We start from the raw sequence: 21,821 nt of genomic DNA on the forward strand, positions 1-21,821 counted from the left end.
ACTGCTAGCCATCTTCATCTCTTGCCTGCCTGGCATAAGATGGTACAATATGACTGCTAGCAATCCTCATCTCTTGCCTGCCTGGCAGAAGATGGTACAGTACGACTGCTAGCAGTCCGTATCGCCTGCCCGCTCACCATAAGACGGTTCAATAGGACTGCAGGACTAAAGAGAATGACCTGGTCAAGTCACTCCAAATTTAGTCCCTGCGCCCATGTCTGCCCAGGCGCTCCCAGCTGACGTGGCCAGGAGCACCTCGGACATGACGAGGACGACTACCAGTCGTATTGCACCGTCTGCTGCCAGAAGGCAATGGGTTGCTGCTACTGTGCAGCAAAGCCGTACCGCGTCTGCCAGCACCCAGGAGACATAGGGTGACGGTTACCTGAGCGGGCTCCATGCTTGCCGTGGTATGGCGTCTGCACAGGTAACTCAGGAGAAAAGGCGCGAAATGATTGTCTGCCCTTGCTTTCACGGGGGGAGGGAGGGTGGGAACGGGGTCCTGACGATATGTACCCAGAACCACCCGCGACAATGTTTTAGCCCCATCAGGCATTGGGATATCAACCCAGAATTCCAATGGGCAGCGGAGACTGCGGGAACTGTGGGATAGCTACCCACAGTGCAACGCTCCGGAAGTCGACGCTTGCCTCGGTACTGTGGAAGCGCTCCGCCAAGTTAATGCACTTAATGCACTTAGAGCATTTTCTGTGGGGACACACACACTCGAATATATAAAACCGATTTCAAAAAAACCGACTTCTATAAATTCGACCTAATTTCGTAGTGTAGACATACCCTGACTAACATTATAGAGAGAGAACATTTTAGTTAAAGCTATGCCACCACTTCTTTTCAATTAAAATGTAAAAACTAACAGTGCATACTCTCAGAGATCTCCATTAGCTCCTCTAGCAAAACCAAGGACAACAGAGATTGATATTCTAAAGCTTGTCTACATTCAGGTTTTGTTTGCTTGTTTTGTTTGCTTCTTTTACATACAAGGGTTTGAAACTGGGCTAAGCCATTTTCTGGTGCAGGTCATTTTTTACACCAGTGCACCTCTATCATCTACCCTCACAGTTTGCACTGTAATGCTACTACATGAGCTACCTCCAGTGGAGACAAGCTCCAGGGTATTTAAAAACATTAAAAAGAGAGAAAAAAATTGAAAAGAACCCCAGAACTTTCACACGCTGCTTTTGTCTCAGAAAAAACTAAATTTTTAAAAAGGTTGTTGCAGGTCACTTTTACAGCTGATTTAATAGAGTCCCAACAAGGTGGCTTGAATTGTGAAAGCTATATCTTCTCAATGAAAAGATGCTTAGAGTCACATCATAATCTCAGTCACTGGTATACATTTTAGGGAAATCATGAAGTTACTGAGATCAAAATTTGACCTTTTAAAAATGAAAACTTAATTTACCAAAAACTGTGTAGTGGTTCTAAAATTGCAGATGCTGGGATTTTTATATCATCTCTCTGATTTTTCTCCTGTCACTGGTATTATCACATAGGAAAAGGTAGAACTCTTTCCTAACATTAAATATAGGAACAAATAAACAAAAAATTATTCTATTTCCAAACACTTTTTACTTATTGTCATCATGCTTTCTCACTTATTGTACTGTGCCAACCCTTGGACCCACTTTTTTCTTTTATGGTCTTCCTTGGAAGGGGGCAGAGGGAAGAATATAGGATTAAATTAATGAAGAATTCAAGGAGGGTATATAGTTAATCAAAATCAACACAGGTTTATTAAAAATAGATCCTGTCAAACTAACTTGATGTCTCTTTTTTATGAGATTACAAATGTGGTTGATACAGGTAATAATGTTGATGTAATATACTTCTGTAAGGGGTTTGACTTGGTATTGCATGACATTTTGTTTTAAAAACTACAACAATTTAAAATTAAAATGGAACACATTAAATGGATTAAAAGCTGGCTAACTGATAGATCTCAAAATGTCATTGAGCGGGCGTGTTTCTAGTGGAGACTGCGTCGTGGCTCTATGCCCTTTAACATTTTTATCAATGATCTGAAAGAAAATATAAAATCATCACTGATAAGATTTTCAGATGACATAAAAATTGGGGAGTCGTAAATTATACAGACGACAGACAGGTCACTTATACATAGTGATCTGGATTGCTTGGTAAATTGGGCGCAAGCAAACAAGGTGTGCTTTAATACTGCTGAATGTATACGGGTAGGAACAAAGAATTTAGGCCGTATTTACAGGATGGGGGACTCTATCCTGGCAGACAGTGTCTCTGAAAAAGATTTTCAGGTTGTGGTGGATAATCAACTGAAAATGAGCTCCCAGTGCAACGCTGTGGCCCAAAGAGCTAATACAATAATTGGATGCATAAATAGGGAAATTTCACATAGTAGTGGAGAGGTTATTTTACTGCTGTGTTCAGCACTGGTGTGACTGCCACTGGAATACTATGTCCAGTTCTGGTGCCCACAATTCAAGAAGGATGTTGATAAATTGGAGAGGGTTCAGTGAAGTGTCATGAGAATGATTAAAGAACTAAAGAACATACCTTATAGTGATAGAGTCACAGAGCTGAATCTATTTAGCTTAACAAAGAAAAGATTTTTACAGTCTATAAGTACCAACATAGTGAACACATATTTAACAATGGGCTTTTCAGTCTAGCAGAGAAAACAATCCAGTGGCTGGAATCTGAAGCTAGACAAACTGAGACTGGAAATAATTCATTTTTTTAACAGTGAGAGTAATTAATCAGTGGAACAATTAACCAAGGCTTATAGTGGATTCTCACCACTGGCAATTTTTAAATCAAGATTGGGTTTTTTTTTCTAAATGACATGCTTTTGGAATTATTTTGGAGAAATTCTGTGGATGGCTTGTGTTATGCAGGAGGTCAGACTACAGGATCACAGTGGTCCCTCTGGCCTTGGAATCTATGAAACTAGTAAAAACCTACAAATTAACAAATGTGCAAAGGCATCTTGCAAGGAATGCAATATGGCCTCACAACCCATATCACGCCACAGTAGGCACAATTATATTTTCCATCAGTAGGCTTGGAAAAACAAACAAACAAATAAATAAATAGAGGATTCAGAAAATTACCCTACAATTTTAAATGAACAGGCGAGGTGGTGCTTAATAATCCAAACCAATATCTCTATCCATTAGTGTGGCAAATATGTCAACTTCCTGCAATATCTTTGGGAGATCTTACTGTATTAAGTTTATATATCATTGTGGGCCAGGGATTTTTTTGTTTTTATGTTTTCTGTGTAATGCTTTTTACCTTAAGAATAAATGTGCTTATTTATACAGGGCCATGTGGTGACGTATAACCACTGTCAATTACGCTGTTCATAAGCCTTCAGAGAGAAAGCAAAGCACAGATGCTGGCCTCTTTAGGCATTCTGGCTTGCTGAGAATATCACAGTGTAGGCAAGGAACCGTACAGTCTGGAAAACCCCAGTGAAATGGAAAGGAGAAGCAGGTCTCCATGCAAGAGAGGTGACAGCTGAGGAGCCAATAGCCTATAATGAGTGCTCTGGATGAACAATTAGCATTGCTGTTTATATAGTCCACTAATGGCTTACAAACATCATCAAACAACTCAGTGCTTCACCTATAAATTATGTTCCCATTTCATAGATATAAAGGCAAAAGGGGCTATTGTCTTCATCTAGTCTGTCCTCCTGTATAATACAGTTCATAGAACTTCCATGAATTAATTCCTTAATAAACTAGAGCATATTTTTTAGAAAAACATCAAACCTTGATTTTAAAATTGCTAGTGATGTAGAATCCATCTTGGAAAGTCAATCCAAATGGTTAATTATTCTCACAGCTCAAAATTTGTGTCTTATTTTCAGTCTGAATTGGATCTTGTTATACCTTTGTCTGCTACACTGAGGAGTCTATTATCAAATTTTTGTTCTTATAAACTGTGATCAATTCACCCCTTAACCTTCTGTTTGTTATGCTAAATTGTCACCATTTATGTATCTTAACTTTTTCATTATTTATATTACATACATCTAAAGTATGACAAAATAGTTGAAAGTATACTGATACAGTTATATGTGAATAGGAGCTTGTGAATAGGAAAAGAAAAAGGAAAAATTAAAATTCAGCTGTGAAGAAGTTGCCCTTTACATTTTTCTTTGCGATCTTCTAGATTCTATTATTGTTTTTATAACAATAATAATGCCCTAGTTTCGGTACTTGAAAAATTGAAATAAAATACAATAGATGAGTTTATGATATTTTCCTGCTTTCTCTCTTACAGATTGATAAAATAATGAGTTCCATAGATGCTGGAATTAACACCGGGCTAGAGGAGATGAATGATGATACTGCAGGTAAGAAAGAAAATCTTTCTTTTCTTTTCTAAATATTATTTAATACGGTGGCTTTTAGGACACATAGCAAAATTGGTGATAGAATTCTACTAAGTAACCCAATATGTTGAAATCATCTTATATTTATTTTCATACCAGTGGACAGAATTTGTTTCATTCACTTTCACAGATGTAGTATGCCAGCTATTCCAGAATCATCACTATAAATGGCATATTGGAATCATTAATGTTGTTTTGAAACCTTAGCAGAGAAAAAGTTCTTGTCTTCGATAGGGAAAAGGTATTGTCTTCAATAGGGAAAAATTTTAACTCATTCAGATGAGTTTTTGTTGCCAGTGTTGGGATCCCTAGTGTAGACAGCCTACCAGCTGGTGACACTGTTTTAAGCACCATGTTATCTAACCCTGCTTGGAGCAAATCTTCGACACTGCTGAAAATGGTGCTGACAGCTTGTGCTGGCAGTCAGAGACTGGTGTTAGAAATAGTGGGAAATTTTTCAAACTTTCCCTAGTATAGACAAACCTGAGGTGTCTAAGTCATAGCTACCATGTTGACATGTCAGTATAAATCTATGTTACTGAGCTGAGAGATCAGATTTTAGAAATTATTTATCATTTCAACTCCCAGTGCTGGTGGAAGAAAGCGTTTCATGGGGAAAGAGCTTGGTGCCACACTACTACTGGAAAATCCCTGCTAGTTCTTCCATGGAGTAATACGTGCCTGTATTGGGCAGGGATTGTGCATTTGATCATTTAGGTAAAATAAAACAGAGTATTCTAATAGCAAGCTATTTCATGGAGCAATACTGATGTCTATACTAGATGAGATTATGCAGCTTATTAATTAGGCAGAAGTAATTGCTAGTCAATAAAAAGAAAATCTGGGAAAAATCTGGGGAAATAACATACTTGAATGCAAATATGGTTACAAAAAAGTACACCCCACATGCAGATTTGTTTCTGGAAGAGAATGATCAGTATGGTGGAAAAACCAGGAAGGTGAAATTAAGAGACTGAAAAGGCATGTTGTGCTGACTTTCTAGAATTTGTAGTGTCCGAAGTAGAATTATGGGTAGAGGACCTCTAGACAGTGTTTCTTAAGCTATGGTAGAGGATAAGCTATTATGGGTAGAGGATCTCTAGACAGTGTTTCTTAAGCTATGGTAAGGCTTCTCCAGCCAGAATGACAATGATTGTTATTATTTTGGACTATAGTAGCACTCAGAGATCTCAATCAAAATCAGAGCCTCGATATGAAGAAACACAAGAAAAATGGGGGGATAGGGGAAAGGGAACAACAAAAGAAATGCTAAAATGCACATCGGGTTACATAGCTTAGTTATGTGCAGATAGGCTCCCATCACTTCTTGTGATCAGAGATTCATTTTCCCTGTGATTTTTTTAAATTGTGTCAGGAAATCCTCCCAATAATTCTAGCCATCAAGCACATGTGCTTTCTGCCTTATCAGTGGCCACTATGTTCCATACTCTTTTTCCTGACACTCACATGTGACATTTGGTTCTCCAGCCCTTTCAACTGACAGGAAATCTATTATGTTCTTCACTCTTCTGTTCCAAAAGAGCCTCTGTGGGTCTCAGCTTCCTTCCTTTCAGTTTGCAGCTGGCTGACAACTCAGCTTTTCCTGTACCACTTTTTCTTTATCTGTGTAAGTTCAGCTGAGCTCCATTATATAATTCCACCATCAGTGAAGAATCAGAAGTATACAAATGAACAAAGTAAGACCACATTTTTCTAATCTAACCATCTTTAATGCAAACAAAGCTACCTTTAAAGAAGTGCTAGTCTCTTTCAGAGCTTGCTACAAACAGCATCACCATTACAATTTTCACTTTATAAGAATTCTCTGTAGTAACTCAGAGCTTTCTCCATCTAATGTCTCATCACCGGCTGATAGCAATCACAGATCAGCTACATGTCATAGGTAGTCTCATCATACCATCACCTCCATAAATTTATCACACTCAGTCTTGAAACCAGTGAGGTTTTTTGCCCCCACTGCTCCCCCTGGAAGGCTGTTCCAGAACTTTACTCCTCTGACACTTAGAAATCTTTGTCTAATTTCAAGCTTAAATTTGTTGATGGCCAGTTTATATCCATTTGTTCTTGTGTCAATATTGGCACTTAAATAACTCCTCTCCCTCCCTGGTATTTATCCCTCTGATGTGTTTATAAAGAGCAATCATTTCTCCCCTCACCCTTCTTTTGGTTAGGCTACCCAAGTCAAGCTCTTTGAATCTCCTCTCATAACGTAGATTTTTCCATTCCTCGGACCATCCTAGAAGCCTTTCCTTGCATGTGCTCCAGTTTGAATTCACCTTTCCTTACACACTAAATTTTAAAAAGACTTCAGCTAGATAAGGTTATGCTTTTTAAAACACATACACAGAAAGAACATTGTTTGATTTACCTGCATCTTAGAGGGCTGTAATAATGGCACCTTTTTTCAAGAAATTCCAGTGTGCAAGACAGAAACGCCTCTAAAATCAAACAGCTGGCTTTTACTGTCACGCTTCAAAGAATGCATGCAGGGAGAGCCATCTAGAAAGGAGTAAAGGGGAAAAAACTAGTTTAGCAGGGAGAACTCATCACAGAGTCATCCTGTATATCCAAAAAGCATATAAAGAAACATCAAGATCTCATTGATGTTAAACAATTGTTACTACATACTCTAACATTTCCAAGATCTCTTTTTATTATATATATATATATATATATATATATATATATATATATATATATATATATATATATATATTTATTTATTTGATATGATATGATTAAATCTTTTAAAACTATTATATCTGAATGAGATTTGATTTGAATGCTAGGAATATCTTCTATTTTGGCCTGTCTCTTTGCTGTTTTGTGCAGCTCCAATCACAACAAGGTCCTGGTCTGTGGCTGAGGCTACTAGGAACTACAGTAATACAAATAATAAATAATCAGAGATGAATGAAAATTTTCAGACAAATAGTTTATTCATCAAACAGTGCAGTTTCAGGTTGACTGAAACTTTTCACAAATTCATGTCGAGTTTGCCAGATGTTTGAGCCAAACCAAAAAAGTCAAATTTTTTTCAGTAATGTCAAAATGAAATGTTTCGTTTTGACCCCAAAAAATAATTTAGATTTTCAGGTATTTTGACAAGAGCAAAGCAAAGCATTCACAAAACAGCTGGAGGAAGAGGTGGTGTTGCTGCTGCTGCTTTCCTTATAAGCTTTAGATCAATGGATAGAGTGTGGGAATATGACTCTACAGCTTCATAGTTAGGGCACTCACCTAGAATGTTGTAGGAAACCCAAGTTCAAGTCATGCACAAAGGTAGAAGAAAGCCATCATGTCTTTCCTCTCCCTCTCCCAGGTCCTGCAGTGCACTCAGCTCAACCAGTCATGAGGCTCAAGCCTATATTTATATAGGAAAATTAATGTAATATTAAGTGACAATTGTTTTATATAAACTCATATTTTAAAATAATTTTCTAAATTTCATAGATATAGCAAATCTGTAGTTTTATTTAAATGCCTTTGTAAGAGAGTTTCAGAGATGCAGACTGAAAATGGTGAATTATTATTTAGAGTTCACTGTAGAAGTCAGAAAGATTTCTGACAATGTTACGTTCATTTGTTTGAAACTGGTTAGATTATTTAGTATAATTTTCAGGAAACATCAGTTTTAATTTAACAATCAATAAACATTCAAATAATACACACTCTGAAATGTAATATGAAATGGCACACTTCATTTTTATTTGTCTTCATTTGTTACTATGCTATCGTAATTTCAATATATGTTAGTAGAGACAAACAGCAGTTAAATGAAATTTACACACACGTACACTTGTTTAACAAGTATGAAAGGGTTTTGATATTGCATAGTATCTCACTTTCATTGAATTATATTTTTTGTGTATGAAATATGACTTGCATTAATAATAGAATGGCTAAATATAAATCTGCGCTATGATGATTATTATGATAACGTGAGTTAACTGCAGCCAATCGAGAGGTGGAGTTTAATCAACTAAATAGCTGTCTGTTTTTTTGGCAGACAAGATACTTAAATTTGATAAGTAATATACATCCTGCAAGTCTTTAGAAAAGCAAATAAGCTGAAATATCAACCATCTGCACTTCCCTGTAAAATAATAATAATAATTAGTAATAAAGTTCAAATTCACATTTTCTTTTGCCTGATTATAAGCAAATTTTTCTACATAATTTTTTCTTTCAAGGAGTGCAGAGTAGTGTTTCCAGATTAATGAGAGATTCATGGTTGCCCAGCAGCAATGCAGAGATATGGGGCTCAGAGTTTGTTTATTTCTGAAAGTTACTTGAAAGGGAATAACTAAGAGACTAACACTTTGGGGAGAAATGGCTCTTGAACACAAGGAATAGGAAGTACATCATACTAGAAATCAGAATGCTTCAGGGATCTAGTATTTAAATGAGTGATGAGTTAGGCAAATCCTGGATGGTTCCACATCAAAGCAAGTTTGAAGAACATAAGAATAGCCATAGTGGGTCAGACCAGTGGTCCATATAACCTAGTATCCTGTCTTCCAACAGCATCTGGTCCCAGATGCTTCAGAGGGCAGGAACAGAACAGGGCAATTTATAAAGTGATCAATCCCCTGCCATCCAATCCCAGCTTCTGGCAATCTGAGATATGAGGACACACAGAGCATGGGGTTGTGTCCCTGACCATTTTGGCTAATAACCATTGATGGACCTATCCTCCATGAACTTATCTACTTTTTTTAACTCAATTATGGGTTTGGCCTTCAGAACATACCCTGGCACTGAGTTCCACAGGTTGACTGTATGTTGTGTGAGGAAGTACTTCCTTCTGTTTGTTTTAACCTGTTGCCTATTAATTTCACTGGGTGACTCCTGGTTCTTGTGTTAGGTGAAAGGGGTAAAGAACGTTAGGTGAATAACTATTCACTTTCTCCACACCATTCATGACTTTATAGACCTCTATCATATCCCCCGTTAGTCGTCTCTTTTCTAAACTGACCAATCCCAGCCTTTTTTAATCTTTCCTCATATGGAAGCTGTTCCATACCAGTAATCATTTTTGTTGCCATTCTCTATTTTTCACCCCAATTCTATTATATCTTTTTTTTTTAGGTGGAGCAACCAGAACTGCATGCAATATTAAAGGTCTGGGTGTACCATGGATTTACCTAGTGGCATTATGATATTTTCTGTCTTAATATTTATCCCTTTCCTAATGCTTCCTGACATTCTATTTGCTTTTTTTGACTACAACTGCACATTGAGCAGATGTTTTCAGAGAACTATCCACGATGAGTCCAAAATCTCTCTTCTTCTTTTTGTATGGATAGTTGGGATACAGGTGATGGTTCATTTGCAGTTTAATAGTTATAAGTGTTGTTGTGATTGCTCCTGCCTAGATGTACTGAAAGAGGGTGTGAAATGATGCAGGAAGCCTCTCTCTCCCATTCCGTGTACCCATACAAGAGGCAGCTTAATAGACACAGCATCCCCTTGAGCAGTAAACTGCTTGGCTGGCTAATGTGCTAGGTGGTGCTCCTTACTGCAAAAAGGCATATCCATAGCCACATTTCCCCACTATCTTTTGTACCTGCCAGAGTCAGGCTGCAGGTGTTTAGAATAGCGCACACTATTCTTTTTTAAAAGTCTGGATTGCTCCTAGTCAAATGGGTGTGCTGCAGGTGGGGAAAGATTGCAACAAGCCACCTTTTCACTCTGCAGGGACCAAACACATTCTTGAGCACAAGAAGTGGGAGTGTAAAGTGGAGACAGCAGCACTAGGTTCTCCCATTAGGAAGTGATGGAGTGAGGGTGGGACAATGGCCAAAGAAGCTGAATGAGAGCAAGAAGAGCTCATGCTACTTCTATAATACTGTAGCCTGTAGGTGAGCTTTTCAGACCCATGCTTCCCAGATGTTAGGAGTCAGTCTTCCTCTCCTTCTCCCGTCTGTTCTGCACATGCTAAATGATGGGATACCAATACTCAAACATGAAATCTTCCCCTCCTCCAGTGTGCTTCTGCTTGTAAATTCTGCTAGAATTTGGCTTAAAAGACATCAAACTTTCTTTGTACATAGGAAGACTTGTTGGGCTGGCCCTATTCTCTGTTTGCTGCCATATGGTTGCAGCTTTGGCAAAGCAGTCTTCCTCCAAAGCTGTTAATATCCTCCCTCCTCAAGGGCAGAAAACAGATAAATTATAAGTACTTAATTAAGGCAGTATTTTAATTAGATATGTGTAGGCATGTTGGCATAAGGCTGTTTTCACAGTGGTTAGTTATATATTTGCAATGATATACTTTAATTGTAGTTTAGTGTGTTTAGTTTATAGCAATTGCTTCCTCTCTTTAACTGACAGCATTGTTAAACTTAGCACCTTGATATAATGCATCCAGTTCATGTACTTTAATGAGAGGCGCTCTGCTCATCTGTATTCCTTTATTTAGATTTACCATAACTGTCTGCTTCTCCCATTAGAGGGACAAGGTGGATGAGCTAAAATCTTTCATAGAATCATAGAATATTAGGGTTGGAAGAGACCTCATGAGGTCATCTAGTCCAACCCCCTGCTCAAAGCAGGACCAACCCCAAATAAATCATCCCAGCCAGGGCTTTGGCAAGCCAGGTCTTAAAAACCTCTAAGGATGGAGATTCCACCACCTCCCTAGGTAACCCATTCCAGTGCTTCACCACCCTCCTAGTGAAATAGTGTTTTCTAATATCCAACCTAGACCTCCCCCACTGCAACTTGAGACCATTGCTTCTTGTTCTGTCATCTGCCACCACTGAGAACAGCCTAGCTCCATTCTCTTTGGAACCCTCCTTCAGGTAGTTGAAGGCTGCTATCAAATCCCCCCTCACTCTTCTTTTCTGCAGACTAAATAAGCCCAGTTCTTCTTCGAGTGCTTTTGACACAGTCCCATATGAAAGGTTTCAGAGTAACAGCTGTGTTAGTCTGTATTCACAAAAAGAAAAGGAGTACTTGTGACACCTTAGAGACTAACCAATTTATTTGAGCATAAGCTTTCATGAGCTACAGCTTATGCTTATGCTCAAATAAATTGGTTAGTCTCTAAGGTGCCACAAGTACTCCTTTTCTTTTTCCCATATGAAAGTCTCATAAGCAAACTAGGGAAATATTGTCTAGAGGATGAAATTGCTATAAAGTGGGTGCAAAACTGGTTGAAACACCATGCTAAAAGAGTAGTTATCAATGGTCCATTGTCAAATGCAGGGGACATATCTAGTGGGGTTTTGCAGGGTCTGTCCTGGGTCCAATACCATTCAATATTTTAATTCATGAGTTGGATAATGCAGTAAAGAGTGTTCTTATAAAATTTGCAGATGGGAGGGGCTGCTAGCACTGTGGATTAGAATTGAAAACTACCTTGACAAATTGGAGAATTGGTCTGAAATCAGTAAGATGAAATTCAATAAAGACAAATGCAAAGTATGCAGTGTAGTTGTAACAGTGTTGGTCCCATGATATTAAAGAGACAAGGTGGGTGAGGCAATATATTTTATTGGACCAATTTCATTGGTGAGAGAGACAAGATTTCAAGATGCAAAGTGTGCTCTCACCAACAGAAATTGGTCCAATAAAAGATATTACCTCACCCACCTTGTCTCTCTAAGTGCAAAATACTATATTTAGGAAGAAAAAGATCAAATGCACAACTACAAAATGGAGGGAAACTGGCTAGGCAGCCATACCACTGAAAGGATCTAGGGGTTATAGTGGATCACAAATTGAATACGAGTCGTCCATATGATATAGTTGCTAAAAAGACTAATATTCTGTCGTAGATTAATAGGAGTATGTAAGACATAGGAGGTTATTGTCCTGCTCTACTCAGCACTGGTGATGCCTCAGCTGAAGTATTGTGTACAGTTCTGGGTGCCTTACTTGTAAGAAAAATATGGATAAACTGGAAAGAGTCCAGAGAAGAGCAATAAAAATGATAAAGTGTTTAGAAAACCTGATCTATGAGGAAAGGTTAAAAAAATGGCATGTTTAGTCTTGAGAAAAAAGACAATGGAGGGGCAGGAAACAGAGGTAACCTGATAAGAGTCTTCAAATATGTTAAAAGCTGTTATAAAGAAAATGGTGACCAATTGTTCTCCGTGTCCATTGAAGATCCAAGATGTTCTCTATCTCCAAGATGTAATCAGCTTAATCTGCAGCAAGGAGATTTAGGTTAGATATTAGGAAAAACTTTCTAACCATAAGGATAGTTAAGCACTGTAATAGACTTCCAAGCGAGGTTGTGGAATCGCCATCATTGAAGGTCTTTTAGAACACGTTGGACAAACACCTGTCAGGGATGGTCTACATTTACGTAGTCCTGCCTCAGCATAGGGCTTGACTAGGAAGCATCTAGAGATCTCTTCCAGCCCTTCACTTCCATGATTCTATAAGTGCTCAGCAGTTTTGAAAATCAGGCCACTTAAATGCCTCAACATGGGTTTAAGAGCCAAACATCAAAACCAGTTTTGAAAATTTTGACCATCACATTCTGTGTGTTCAAGTAATCTACTGTGCCACATAGGAAGATAGATTTTCGATGAAATCCTTGCCCCATTGATTTCAATGGATACAAGATTTCACCCTTCAGGTTTAAAGTAGACTCTCTTGTAATGAAAGCATGGAGTCATCTGAAGTCTTTACTTATCATTTTCTTCTCTTTTTTCACTATTAAGGAGTCAGAAGGTGGAAACCTAAGGAATTACTTAATAGTGAAGGACATTTCAAGTCATTTGACATTAACATTATATACCAGTGTGCATTTGAGTTTTTGACTCTGCAAGGCCTAAAGTCAAAGAGAGTTTCACTCTTTTGCTGTGTTCTTCTGCAGGAGAAATATGGTATTTTGTGTAACATTCATTTTTTAATGCCTGGGTCAATAATCTGAGTGGAATTTCAGTACTGTTATTAAATTTCCATCCTACTCGGATGTCCATATCAGTGGATAATGCATGGGAATTTGTTGTAAAGGGAAAATTACCTGTAATTCTGCTTCTCTAAAGATAAGTTGCACGTTTCTCGCTCCTGGGCCTTAGCTGTAAGCTTTTAGAACATGTACAGTACAAAATGAGTCGTTCCCCTACCGCCCCCCAAAGGCCAAATCCAAGCTATAGTGCATTTGTAAACATGTAGAGAGAGGGCCATGGAGCTGTTTTACAGCTGACTGATGGAAAAAACCCTGAGGAAGGCCTTGATAACAGCCTTGGCTCAAATCAGCTGAGCTTTGACATGAGTGAGACCAGCCAGGTCATAGCAATGTGAAATTCAGTCAAACATATCATTAGATGTGGTCCTCTTATAGTAACAGCATTGCCTGATGAATAGAAGAAACAAAGACAAAGAAACAAAGAGTTAGGTGGACTTTGAGTATAAGCTCACTGAACATTTAGCATCACACTTATGGAGAAGAGATTCCACAGGAACATTAAAATCTTTGCAGGACAATATGTGCTTTAATTTTACAGATGAATATAGAATGAAGTCATGGTACCACTTTACCCTTATAAAAATGGGTATAAGGTGGACCAGTAACCAGGCCTTGAAGTTCATTTACTTGGCGAACTGAAGGCATTGGCACCATGGAAATTATTATTCTATTATTACTGCCCCTTGGATACCTAGTCATGGACCAGGACCCACTGGACTAGACACTGTATGGACACAGAACAGAAAGACAATCCCTGCCTGAAAGAGCTTACACCATAAGTATAAGACAAGAGACAACAGATGAATACATACTGATAGATGGGGGTACAAGGAAACCATGAGATATTATTAGTCAGCATGATAGGCAGTGGTCACAGCACATGAGCAGCCTAACTGTTGTGAACTTTTTTGTATGCATCAACCAAAGGAGAATTTTGAGGAAGGATTTGAATGAGGATAATGAGGTAGCTTTGTGGATGTTCATAGGGAGCTCTTTCCAAATACAGTGGGCAGCATGGGTGAAAGCACAAACGTGCTGGTTATAATTAGCAAGTGGTCAATGGAGGCTTGTCTCATTGGCCAGTTGGAGGCAGGAGTTGATAACTCCATAGTAAATGAAAGGTGATAGGTAGGGTGGGGATAGGCTGCAAAAGTGAAGACAAGCAGCTTATGTTTGATGCACAACACAATACAAACATATTAGTTTGAGCATGTTAGCTCTCAAGGATTCTAAAAATTAATACTGGCCACTCCAGGCTTGTATTAAACTCCCAGGGTTACAGCTTCTCTCTGACCTTGGATGGGTAGATACTGCCACCACCCAAGGGCAAAACCCCTTGGAACCCAGGAAGGCACACTTGGTAATTCCTTCCTGTGGGGTACCCTCAAGCCCTTTCACCTACCCCCTGCTCCGGGGAAGAACTGAGAAAGGAAAACAAAGAAATCAGCTGTTGCCACCAGCTAACTAAAAAACATGTGCACAAACCTCTTAAGACACAAAAATACAAATCCTGTTCTTAAAAAGGTACATTTTATAACAACAAAAAGAAAGAAAATATATCTGAAAACTCAGGCTATTGCTTGATTTTTAAAAGAGAAATTCCAAAATTTAAACACCCAAAATAGTTTTCTGGGGGTTCAGCTTAAAGGTTACAAGCAACAAAAGCATCTGGGGTTAGCACAGAGGAATCCACAAGCCATAAGAAATAAGCAGAATATACCTAATTGCGTCTTTCTACACATTTTCTGATCTATTTACACATCTGTATTCCAAATAAGCAATTCTAGGTATGATTCGGATGATTTTCATACCTGACCTTCAGCTTCTCACAGATAACTGCTGCCCTGTTCCCCTCTTTTCCGGAGAGCAACAACAGACACAAAGGGAAAGTTTTTTTCCCAATTTTAAAAAGTTCTAGCCTTCCCATTGGCTCTTTTGGTCAGGTGCCCACTCCCTTCCTTTACCTGTGGACTTTTTAACCCTTTACAGGTAAAGCAAGTAGAGAACAGTTACTAACAGGGATTTTATAGCTAACTGGCTAGCTGGGTGTCCATAAAAGGGAGCTCCCTGCTCCCCCCACCCTTCATTTATCACAGGGCCAAATTCATTCCAGATGTAACTTTGCTCTGCATTAATGGCATTGCACCTGAGATTAATCTGATATATGATGTCCAAAATGGGTTTAGGATGGCTTTCATTTGCCTCAAACTACCTGTGTGTTTACCATTAGAGGCTTTTTGAAGTCTGTATTTGTCACACTTAGAAAAAAGATTTCTTTCTTATAGGTATAATTTTATTCTCCTAGGAGCAGAAGGCTTTTTCCCCTTTTTCCCCAAGTATATTACACCACCATTTCAGCAAATGTTTTAGGAGGTCGTGGATTTATTTTTAGACATTTGGCCCTGTCTGAAAGGTTTATCCTATCACACACAATTCATTGATATGACATGCAGAGCTCCCCTGTAGGCTAGTTGCCTCTTCTTTTCAGGCAGCTTGGAACTGGGAAGTTCTCCCAAAGTTTAGCAGGTCACTTGAAATGAGTTTCCTCCTCAATAGTTGAGATTTTTTTTTATTATTTGCCACAGAAATACACAGATAGCTCATAACTATTTTTAAATGGGTAATTAAATTAGAACAAAGAAAACAGGGTCGATGGATGCATTAAAAAAGAGACTAATAAAAAAGCTTCCTGTAGTATATTAATCAATGGTATAGTATTTTCTGATTTTTAATACTCTGTTCATTTTTGGTCATAGCACCTTATGTTTTATATTTTATATATATATATTTGAGAGTTATCAGGCATACTCAGTGCTGTACAAACAAGAGAAGACCCAATTCTTGCTCCCAAAGAGCACAGACACAGACAATAGTTCAGATGTTCAGATTTAAGTTTTTAATAAAGTGATTGTGCTAGAAAAAACAACGGGGAGTCCTTGTGGCACCTAAGCCCTGGTCTACACTAGGACTTTAGGTCAAATTTAGCAGCGTTAAATCGATGTAAACCTGCACCCGTCCACACGATGAAGCCCTTTATTTCAACTTAAAGGGCTCTTAAAATCGATTTCCTTACTCCACCCCTGACAAGTGGATTAGCGCTTAAATCGGCCTTGCCAGGTCGAATTTGGGGTACTGTGGACACAATTCGACGGTATTGGCCTCCGGGAGCTATCCCAGAGTGCTCCATTGTGACCGCTCTGGACAGCACTCTCAACTCAGATGCACTGGCCAGATAGACAGGAAAAGAACCGTGAACTTTTGAATCTCATTTCCTGTTTGGCCAGTGTGGCAAGCTGCAGGTGACCATGCAGAGCTCATCAGCAGAGGTGACCATGATGGAGTCCCAGAATCGCAAAAGAGCTCCAGCATGACTGAACAGGAGGTACGGGATCTGATTGCTGTATGGGGAGAGGAATCCGTGCTATCAGAACTCCGTTCCAGGTTTCGAAACGCCAAAACCTTTGTCAAAATCTCCCAGGGCATGAAGGACAGAGACCATAACAGGGACCCGAAGCAGTGCCACATGAAACTTAAGGAGCTGAGGCAAGCCTACCAGAAAATCAGAGAGGCAAACGGCAGCTCCGGGTCAGAGCCCCAAACATGCCGCTTCTATGATGAGCTGCATGCCATTTTAGGGGGTTCAGCCACCACTACCCCAGTGGTGTTGTTTGACTCCTTCAATGGAGATGGAGGCAACATGGAAGCAGGTTTTGGGGATTATGATGATGATGAGGAGGAGGTTGTAGATAGCTCACAGCAAGCAAGCGGAGAAACCAGTTTTCCCGACAGCCAGGAACTGTTTCTCATCCTGGACCTGGAGCCAGTACCCCCCAAACCCACCCAAGGCTGCTTCCTGGACCCGGCAGGCAGAGAAGGGACCTCTGGTGAGTGTACCTTTTAAAATACTATACATGGTTTAAAAGCAAGCATGTGAAAGGATTAATTTTCCCTGGCATTCGCGGCTCTCCTGGATGTACTCCCAAAGCCTTTGCAAAAGGTTTCTGGGGAGGGTAGCCTTATTGCATCCTCCATGGTAGGACACTTTACCACTCCAAGCCAGTAACACGTACTCAGGAATCATTGTACAACAAAGCATTGCAGTGTATGTTTGCTGGCATTCAAACAACATCCGTTCTTTATCTCTCTGTGTTATCCTCAGGAGAATGAGATATCATTCATGGTCACCTGGTTGAAATAGGGTGCTTTTCTTCAGGGGACACTCAGAGGTACTCAGAGGTGCCCGTTCCTGCTGGACTGTTTGCCTGTGGCTGAACAGAAATGTTCCCCGCTGTTAGCCACAGGCAAACAGCCCAGCAGGGTTGAGGGGGTAGCCACACGGTGGGGGGAGGTAAAATGTGACCTTGTAACGAAAGCATATGTGCTATGTATGTAACGTTAACATCAAGGTTTACCCTGAAAGAGAGTAGCCACTGTTTTATAAAATGTGTCTTTTTAAATACCGCTGTCCCTTTTTTTTCTCCAACAGCTGCATGTGTTTCAATGATCACAGGATCTTCTCCTTCCCAGAGGCTAGTGAAGATTAAAAAGAAAAAAAACGCACTCGTGATGAAATGTTCTCTGAGCTCATGCTGTCCTCCCACACTGACAGAGCACAGACGAATGCGTGGAGGCAAATAATGTTAGAGTGCAGGAAAGCACAAAATGACCAGGAGGAGAGGTGGCAGGCTGAATAGAGTAAGTGGTGGGCTGAAGAGAGTAAGTGGCGGGCTGAAGACAGGGCTGAAACTCAAATGTGGCAGCAGCGTGATGAGAGGAGGCAGGATTCAATGCTGAGGCTGCTGGAGGATCAAACCAGTATGCTCCAGTGTATGGTTGAGCTGCAGCAAAGGCAGCTGGAGCACAGACTGCCACTACAGCCCCTGTGTAACCAACCACCCTCCTCCCCAAGTTCCATAGCCTCCACACCCAGACGCCCAAGAACGCGGTGGGGGGGGGGGCCTCCGGCCAACCAGCCACTCCACCACAGAGGATTGCCCAAAAAACAGAAGGCTGGCATTCAATAAATTTTAAAGTTGTAAACTTTTAAAGTGCTGTGTGGCATTTTCCTTCCCTCCTCCACCACCCCTCCTGGGCTACCTTGGTAGTCATTCCCCTATTTGTGTGATGAATGAATAAAGAATGCATGAATGTGAAGCAACAATGACTTTATTGCCTCTGCAAGCGGTGATTAAAGGGAGGACAGGAGGGTGGTTAGCTTACAGGGAAGTAGAGTGAACCAAGGGGCGGAAGGTTTCATCAAGGCGAAACAAACAGAACTTTCACACCGTAGCCTGGCCAGTCATGAAACTGGTTTTCAAAGCTTCTCTGATGCGTACCACGCCCTCCTATGCTCTTCTAACCGCCCTGGTGTCTGGCTGTGCGTAACCAGCAGCCAGGCGATTTGCCTCAACCTCCCACCCCGCCATAAACGTCTCCCCCTTACTCTCACAGATATTGTGGAGCGCACAGCAAGCAGTAATAACACTTGGAATGTTGGTTTCGCTGAGGTCTAAGCGAGTCAGTAAACTGCGCCAGCGCGCCTTTAAACGTCCAAATGCACATTCTACCACCATTCTGCACTTGCTCAGCCTGCACTTGAACAGCTCCTGACTACTGTCCAGGCTGCCTGTGTACGGCTTCATGAGCCATGGCATTAAGGGGTAGGCTGGGTCCCCAAGGATACATATAGGCATTTCAACATCCCCAACAGTTATTTTCTGGTCTGGGAATAAAGTCCCTTCCTGCAGCTTTTGAAACAGACCAGAGTTCCTGAAGATGCGAGAGTCATGTACGTTTTCCAGCCATCCCACGTTGATGTTGGTGAAACGTCCCTTGTGATCCACTAGAGCTTGTAGCGCTATTGAAAAGTACCCCTTGCGGTTTATGTACTCGCCGGCTTGGTGCTCCGGTGCCAAGATAGGGATATGGGTTCCATCTATGGCCCCACCACAGTTAGGGAATCCCATTGCAGCAAAGCCATCCACTATGACCTTCACATTTCCCAGGGTCACTACCCTTGATATCAGCAGATCTTTGATTGCGTGTGCTACTTGCATCACAGCAGCCCCCACAGTGGATTTGCCCACTCCAAATTGATTCCCAACTGACCGGTAGCTGTCTGGCGTTGCAAGCTTCCACAGGGCTATCGCCACTCGCTTCTCAACTGTGAGGGCTGCTCTAATCTTGGTATTCATGCGCTTCAGGGCAGGGGAAAGCAAGTCACAAAGTTCCATGAAAGTGCCTTACGCATGCGAAAGTTTCGCAGCCACTGGGAATTGTCCCAGACCTGCAACACTATGCGGTCCCACCAGTCTGTGCTTGTTTCCCGATCCCAGAATCGGCATTCCACAGCATGAACCTGCCCCATTAGCACCATGATGCATGCATTGGCAGGGCCCATGCTTTCAGAGAAATCTGTGTCCATGTCCTGATCACTCACGTGACCACGCTGACGTCGCCTCTTAGCCCGGTATCGCTCTGCCAGGTTCTGTGCTGCATATACTGCTGGATAATGCGTGTGGTGTTTAATGTGCTCCTAATTGCCAAAGTGAGCTGAGCGGCCTCCATGCTTGCCTTGGTATGACGTCCGCACAGAAAAAAGGCGTGAAACGATTGTCTGCCGTTGCTCTGACGGAGGGAGGGGCGACTGACGACATGGCTTATAGGGTTGGCTTACAGGGAATTAAAATCAACAAAGGGGGTGGCTTTACATCAATGAGTATTTCAGGCAGGACTTCACGGAGGGTTCCAATAAGAAATGGTGCACCTAAGTAATTGTTCTTATTGGAACAAGCAGGTTGGTCTGGCCTCTGATTGATACATGGCTAGATTTACTTCGCTGCACCTTCTCTGTGAGTGACTGCAGTGTGATCTAGAGGAATGAGTCCCCTAGACGGGGGTGGGGGGTAAGCAAATGAGTACAAAACAAATCTGGTCTATTTCTTGTTTTGATCCACTCCATCTATCTTTTACATCTTTGGCTGGCAGCAGATGGTGCAGAAGGACTGCAAGCCATCCACATCTCATGGCTGCTCAGCAGAAGATGGTGCAGTAGGACTGCTAGCCATCCTCATCTCTTGCCTGCCTGGCAGAAGATGGTACAGTAGGACTGCTAGCAATCCATATCTCCTGCCTGCTCACCATAAGATGGTTCAATAGGACTGACTGCAGGACTAAAGAGAATGACCTGGTCAAGTCACTCCAAATTTAGTCCCTGCACCCATGTCTGCCCAGGCACTCCTGGCCAACGTGGCCAGGAGCACCTCAGACATGACGATGATGGCTACCAGTCATACTGTACCGTCTGCTGCCACAAGGCAATGGGTTGATGCTGCTGTGTAGCAATGCAGTACCACGTCTGCCAGCACCCAGGAGACATACAGTGAAGGTTACCTGAGTGGGCTCCATCTTTGCCGTGGTATGGTGTCTGCACAGGTAACTCAGGAAAAAAGGCGTGAAACGATTGTCTGCCCTTGCTTTCATGGAGGGAGGGAGGGAACGGGGGCCTGACGATATGTACCCAGAACTACCCGCGACAATGTTTTAGCGTCATCAGGCATTGAGATCTCAACCCAGAATTCCAATGGGCAGCGGAGACTGCGGGAACTGTGGGATAGCTACCCAGAGTGCAACACTCCAGAAGTCGACGCTTGCCTCGGTACTGTGGAAGCACTCTGCCGAGTTAATGCACTTAGAGCATTTTCTGTGGGGACAGACACACTCGAATATGTAAAACCAATGTCTAAAAAACCGACTTCTATAAATTCAACCTAATTTCGTAGTGTAGACATACCCTTAGAGACCAACAAATTTATTTGGGCATAAGCTTTCGTGGGCTAGAACCCACTTCATCAGATGCATGGAGTGGAAAATACAGTAAGCAGGTATAAATATACAGCACATGAAAAGATGGGAGGAGCCTAGGTAACAAAATGGAGGAACTAGAGTTACTGGTGCAGGAAGTGAAACCAGATATTATAGGGATAACAGAAACATGGTGGAATAGTAATCATGACTGGACTACAGGTATTGAAGGGTATGTGCTGTTTAGGAAAGACCAAAATAAAGGTAAAGGTGGTGGAGTAGCATTGTATATCAATGATGAGGTAGAATGTAAAGAAATAAGAAGCGATGGAATGGATAAGACAGAGTCCGTCTGGGCAAAAATTACATTGGGGAAGAAAACTATTAGAGCCTCCCCTGGAATAGTGCTTGGGGTTTTAATATTTTTAATGAAGTAAATACTAATGGAAACTGCATGATCATAGGATGTGGCGGTTCAATGATGAGACAGAACACAGCTTTATGCAAGCAAGCAGGCTGGTCAGCTGAGATGGACTGTTCTGCCCCCCCCGCCTTCCACCTTCTCCTTTTATTATATTTCTCCCCCCTAAGCATTACACACTGCTACCGCAAAAAGATACACAAAGGAATGTATGACGTTGATTAATATACTTATTTACCATCCTC

At 41.0% G+C, this 21,821-nt stretch overlaps 1 protein-coding gene across 12 annotated transcripts in view; it reads left to right on the plus strand.

Moving 5' to 3' along the window:
- ANKS1B (ankyrin repeat and sterile alpha motif domain containing 1B) overlaps window positions 1-21,821 on the plus strand; it is a 746,995-nt gene that overhangs the window by 378,924 nt on the left and 346,250 nt on the right. For all 12 annotated transcript variants that reach the window (XM_073327431.1, XM_073327436.1, XM_073327427.1 and 9 more), the window contains one exon: window positions 4,291-4,363. In XM_073327431.1, the coding sequence (XP_073183532.1) occupies window positions 4,291-4,363 (73 nt within the window). The remainder of the gene's footprint in view (window positions 1-4,290; window positions 4,364-21,821) is intronic.

Source organism: Lepidochelys kempii, chromosome 1 (genome assembly GCF_965140265.1).
Source record: "Lepidochelys kempii isolate rLepKem1 chromosome 1, rLepKem1.hap2, whole genome shotgun sequence".
Taxonomy (NCBI): Eukaryota; Metazoa; Chordata; order Testudines; family Cheloniidae; genus Lepidochelys; species Lepidochelys kempii.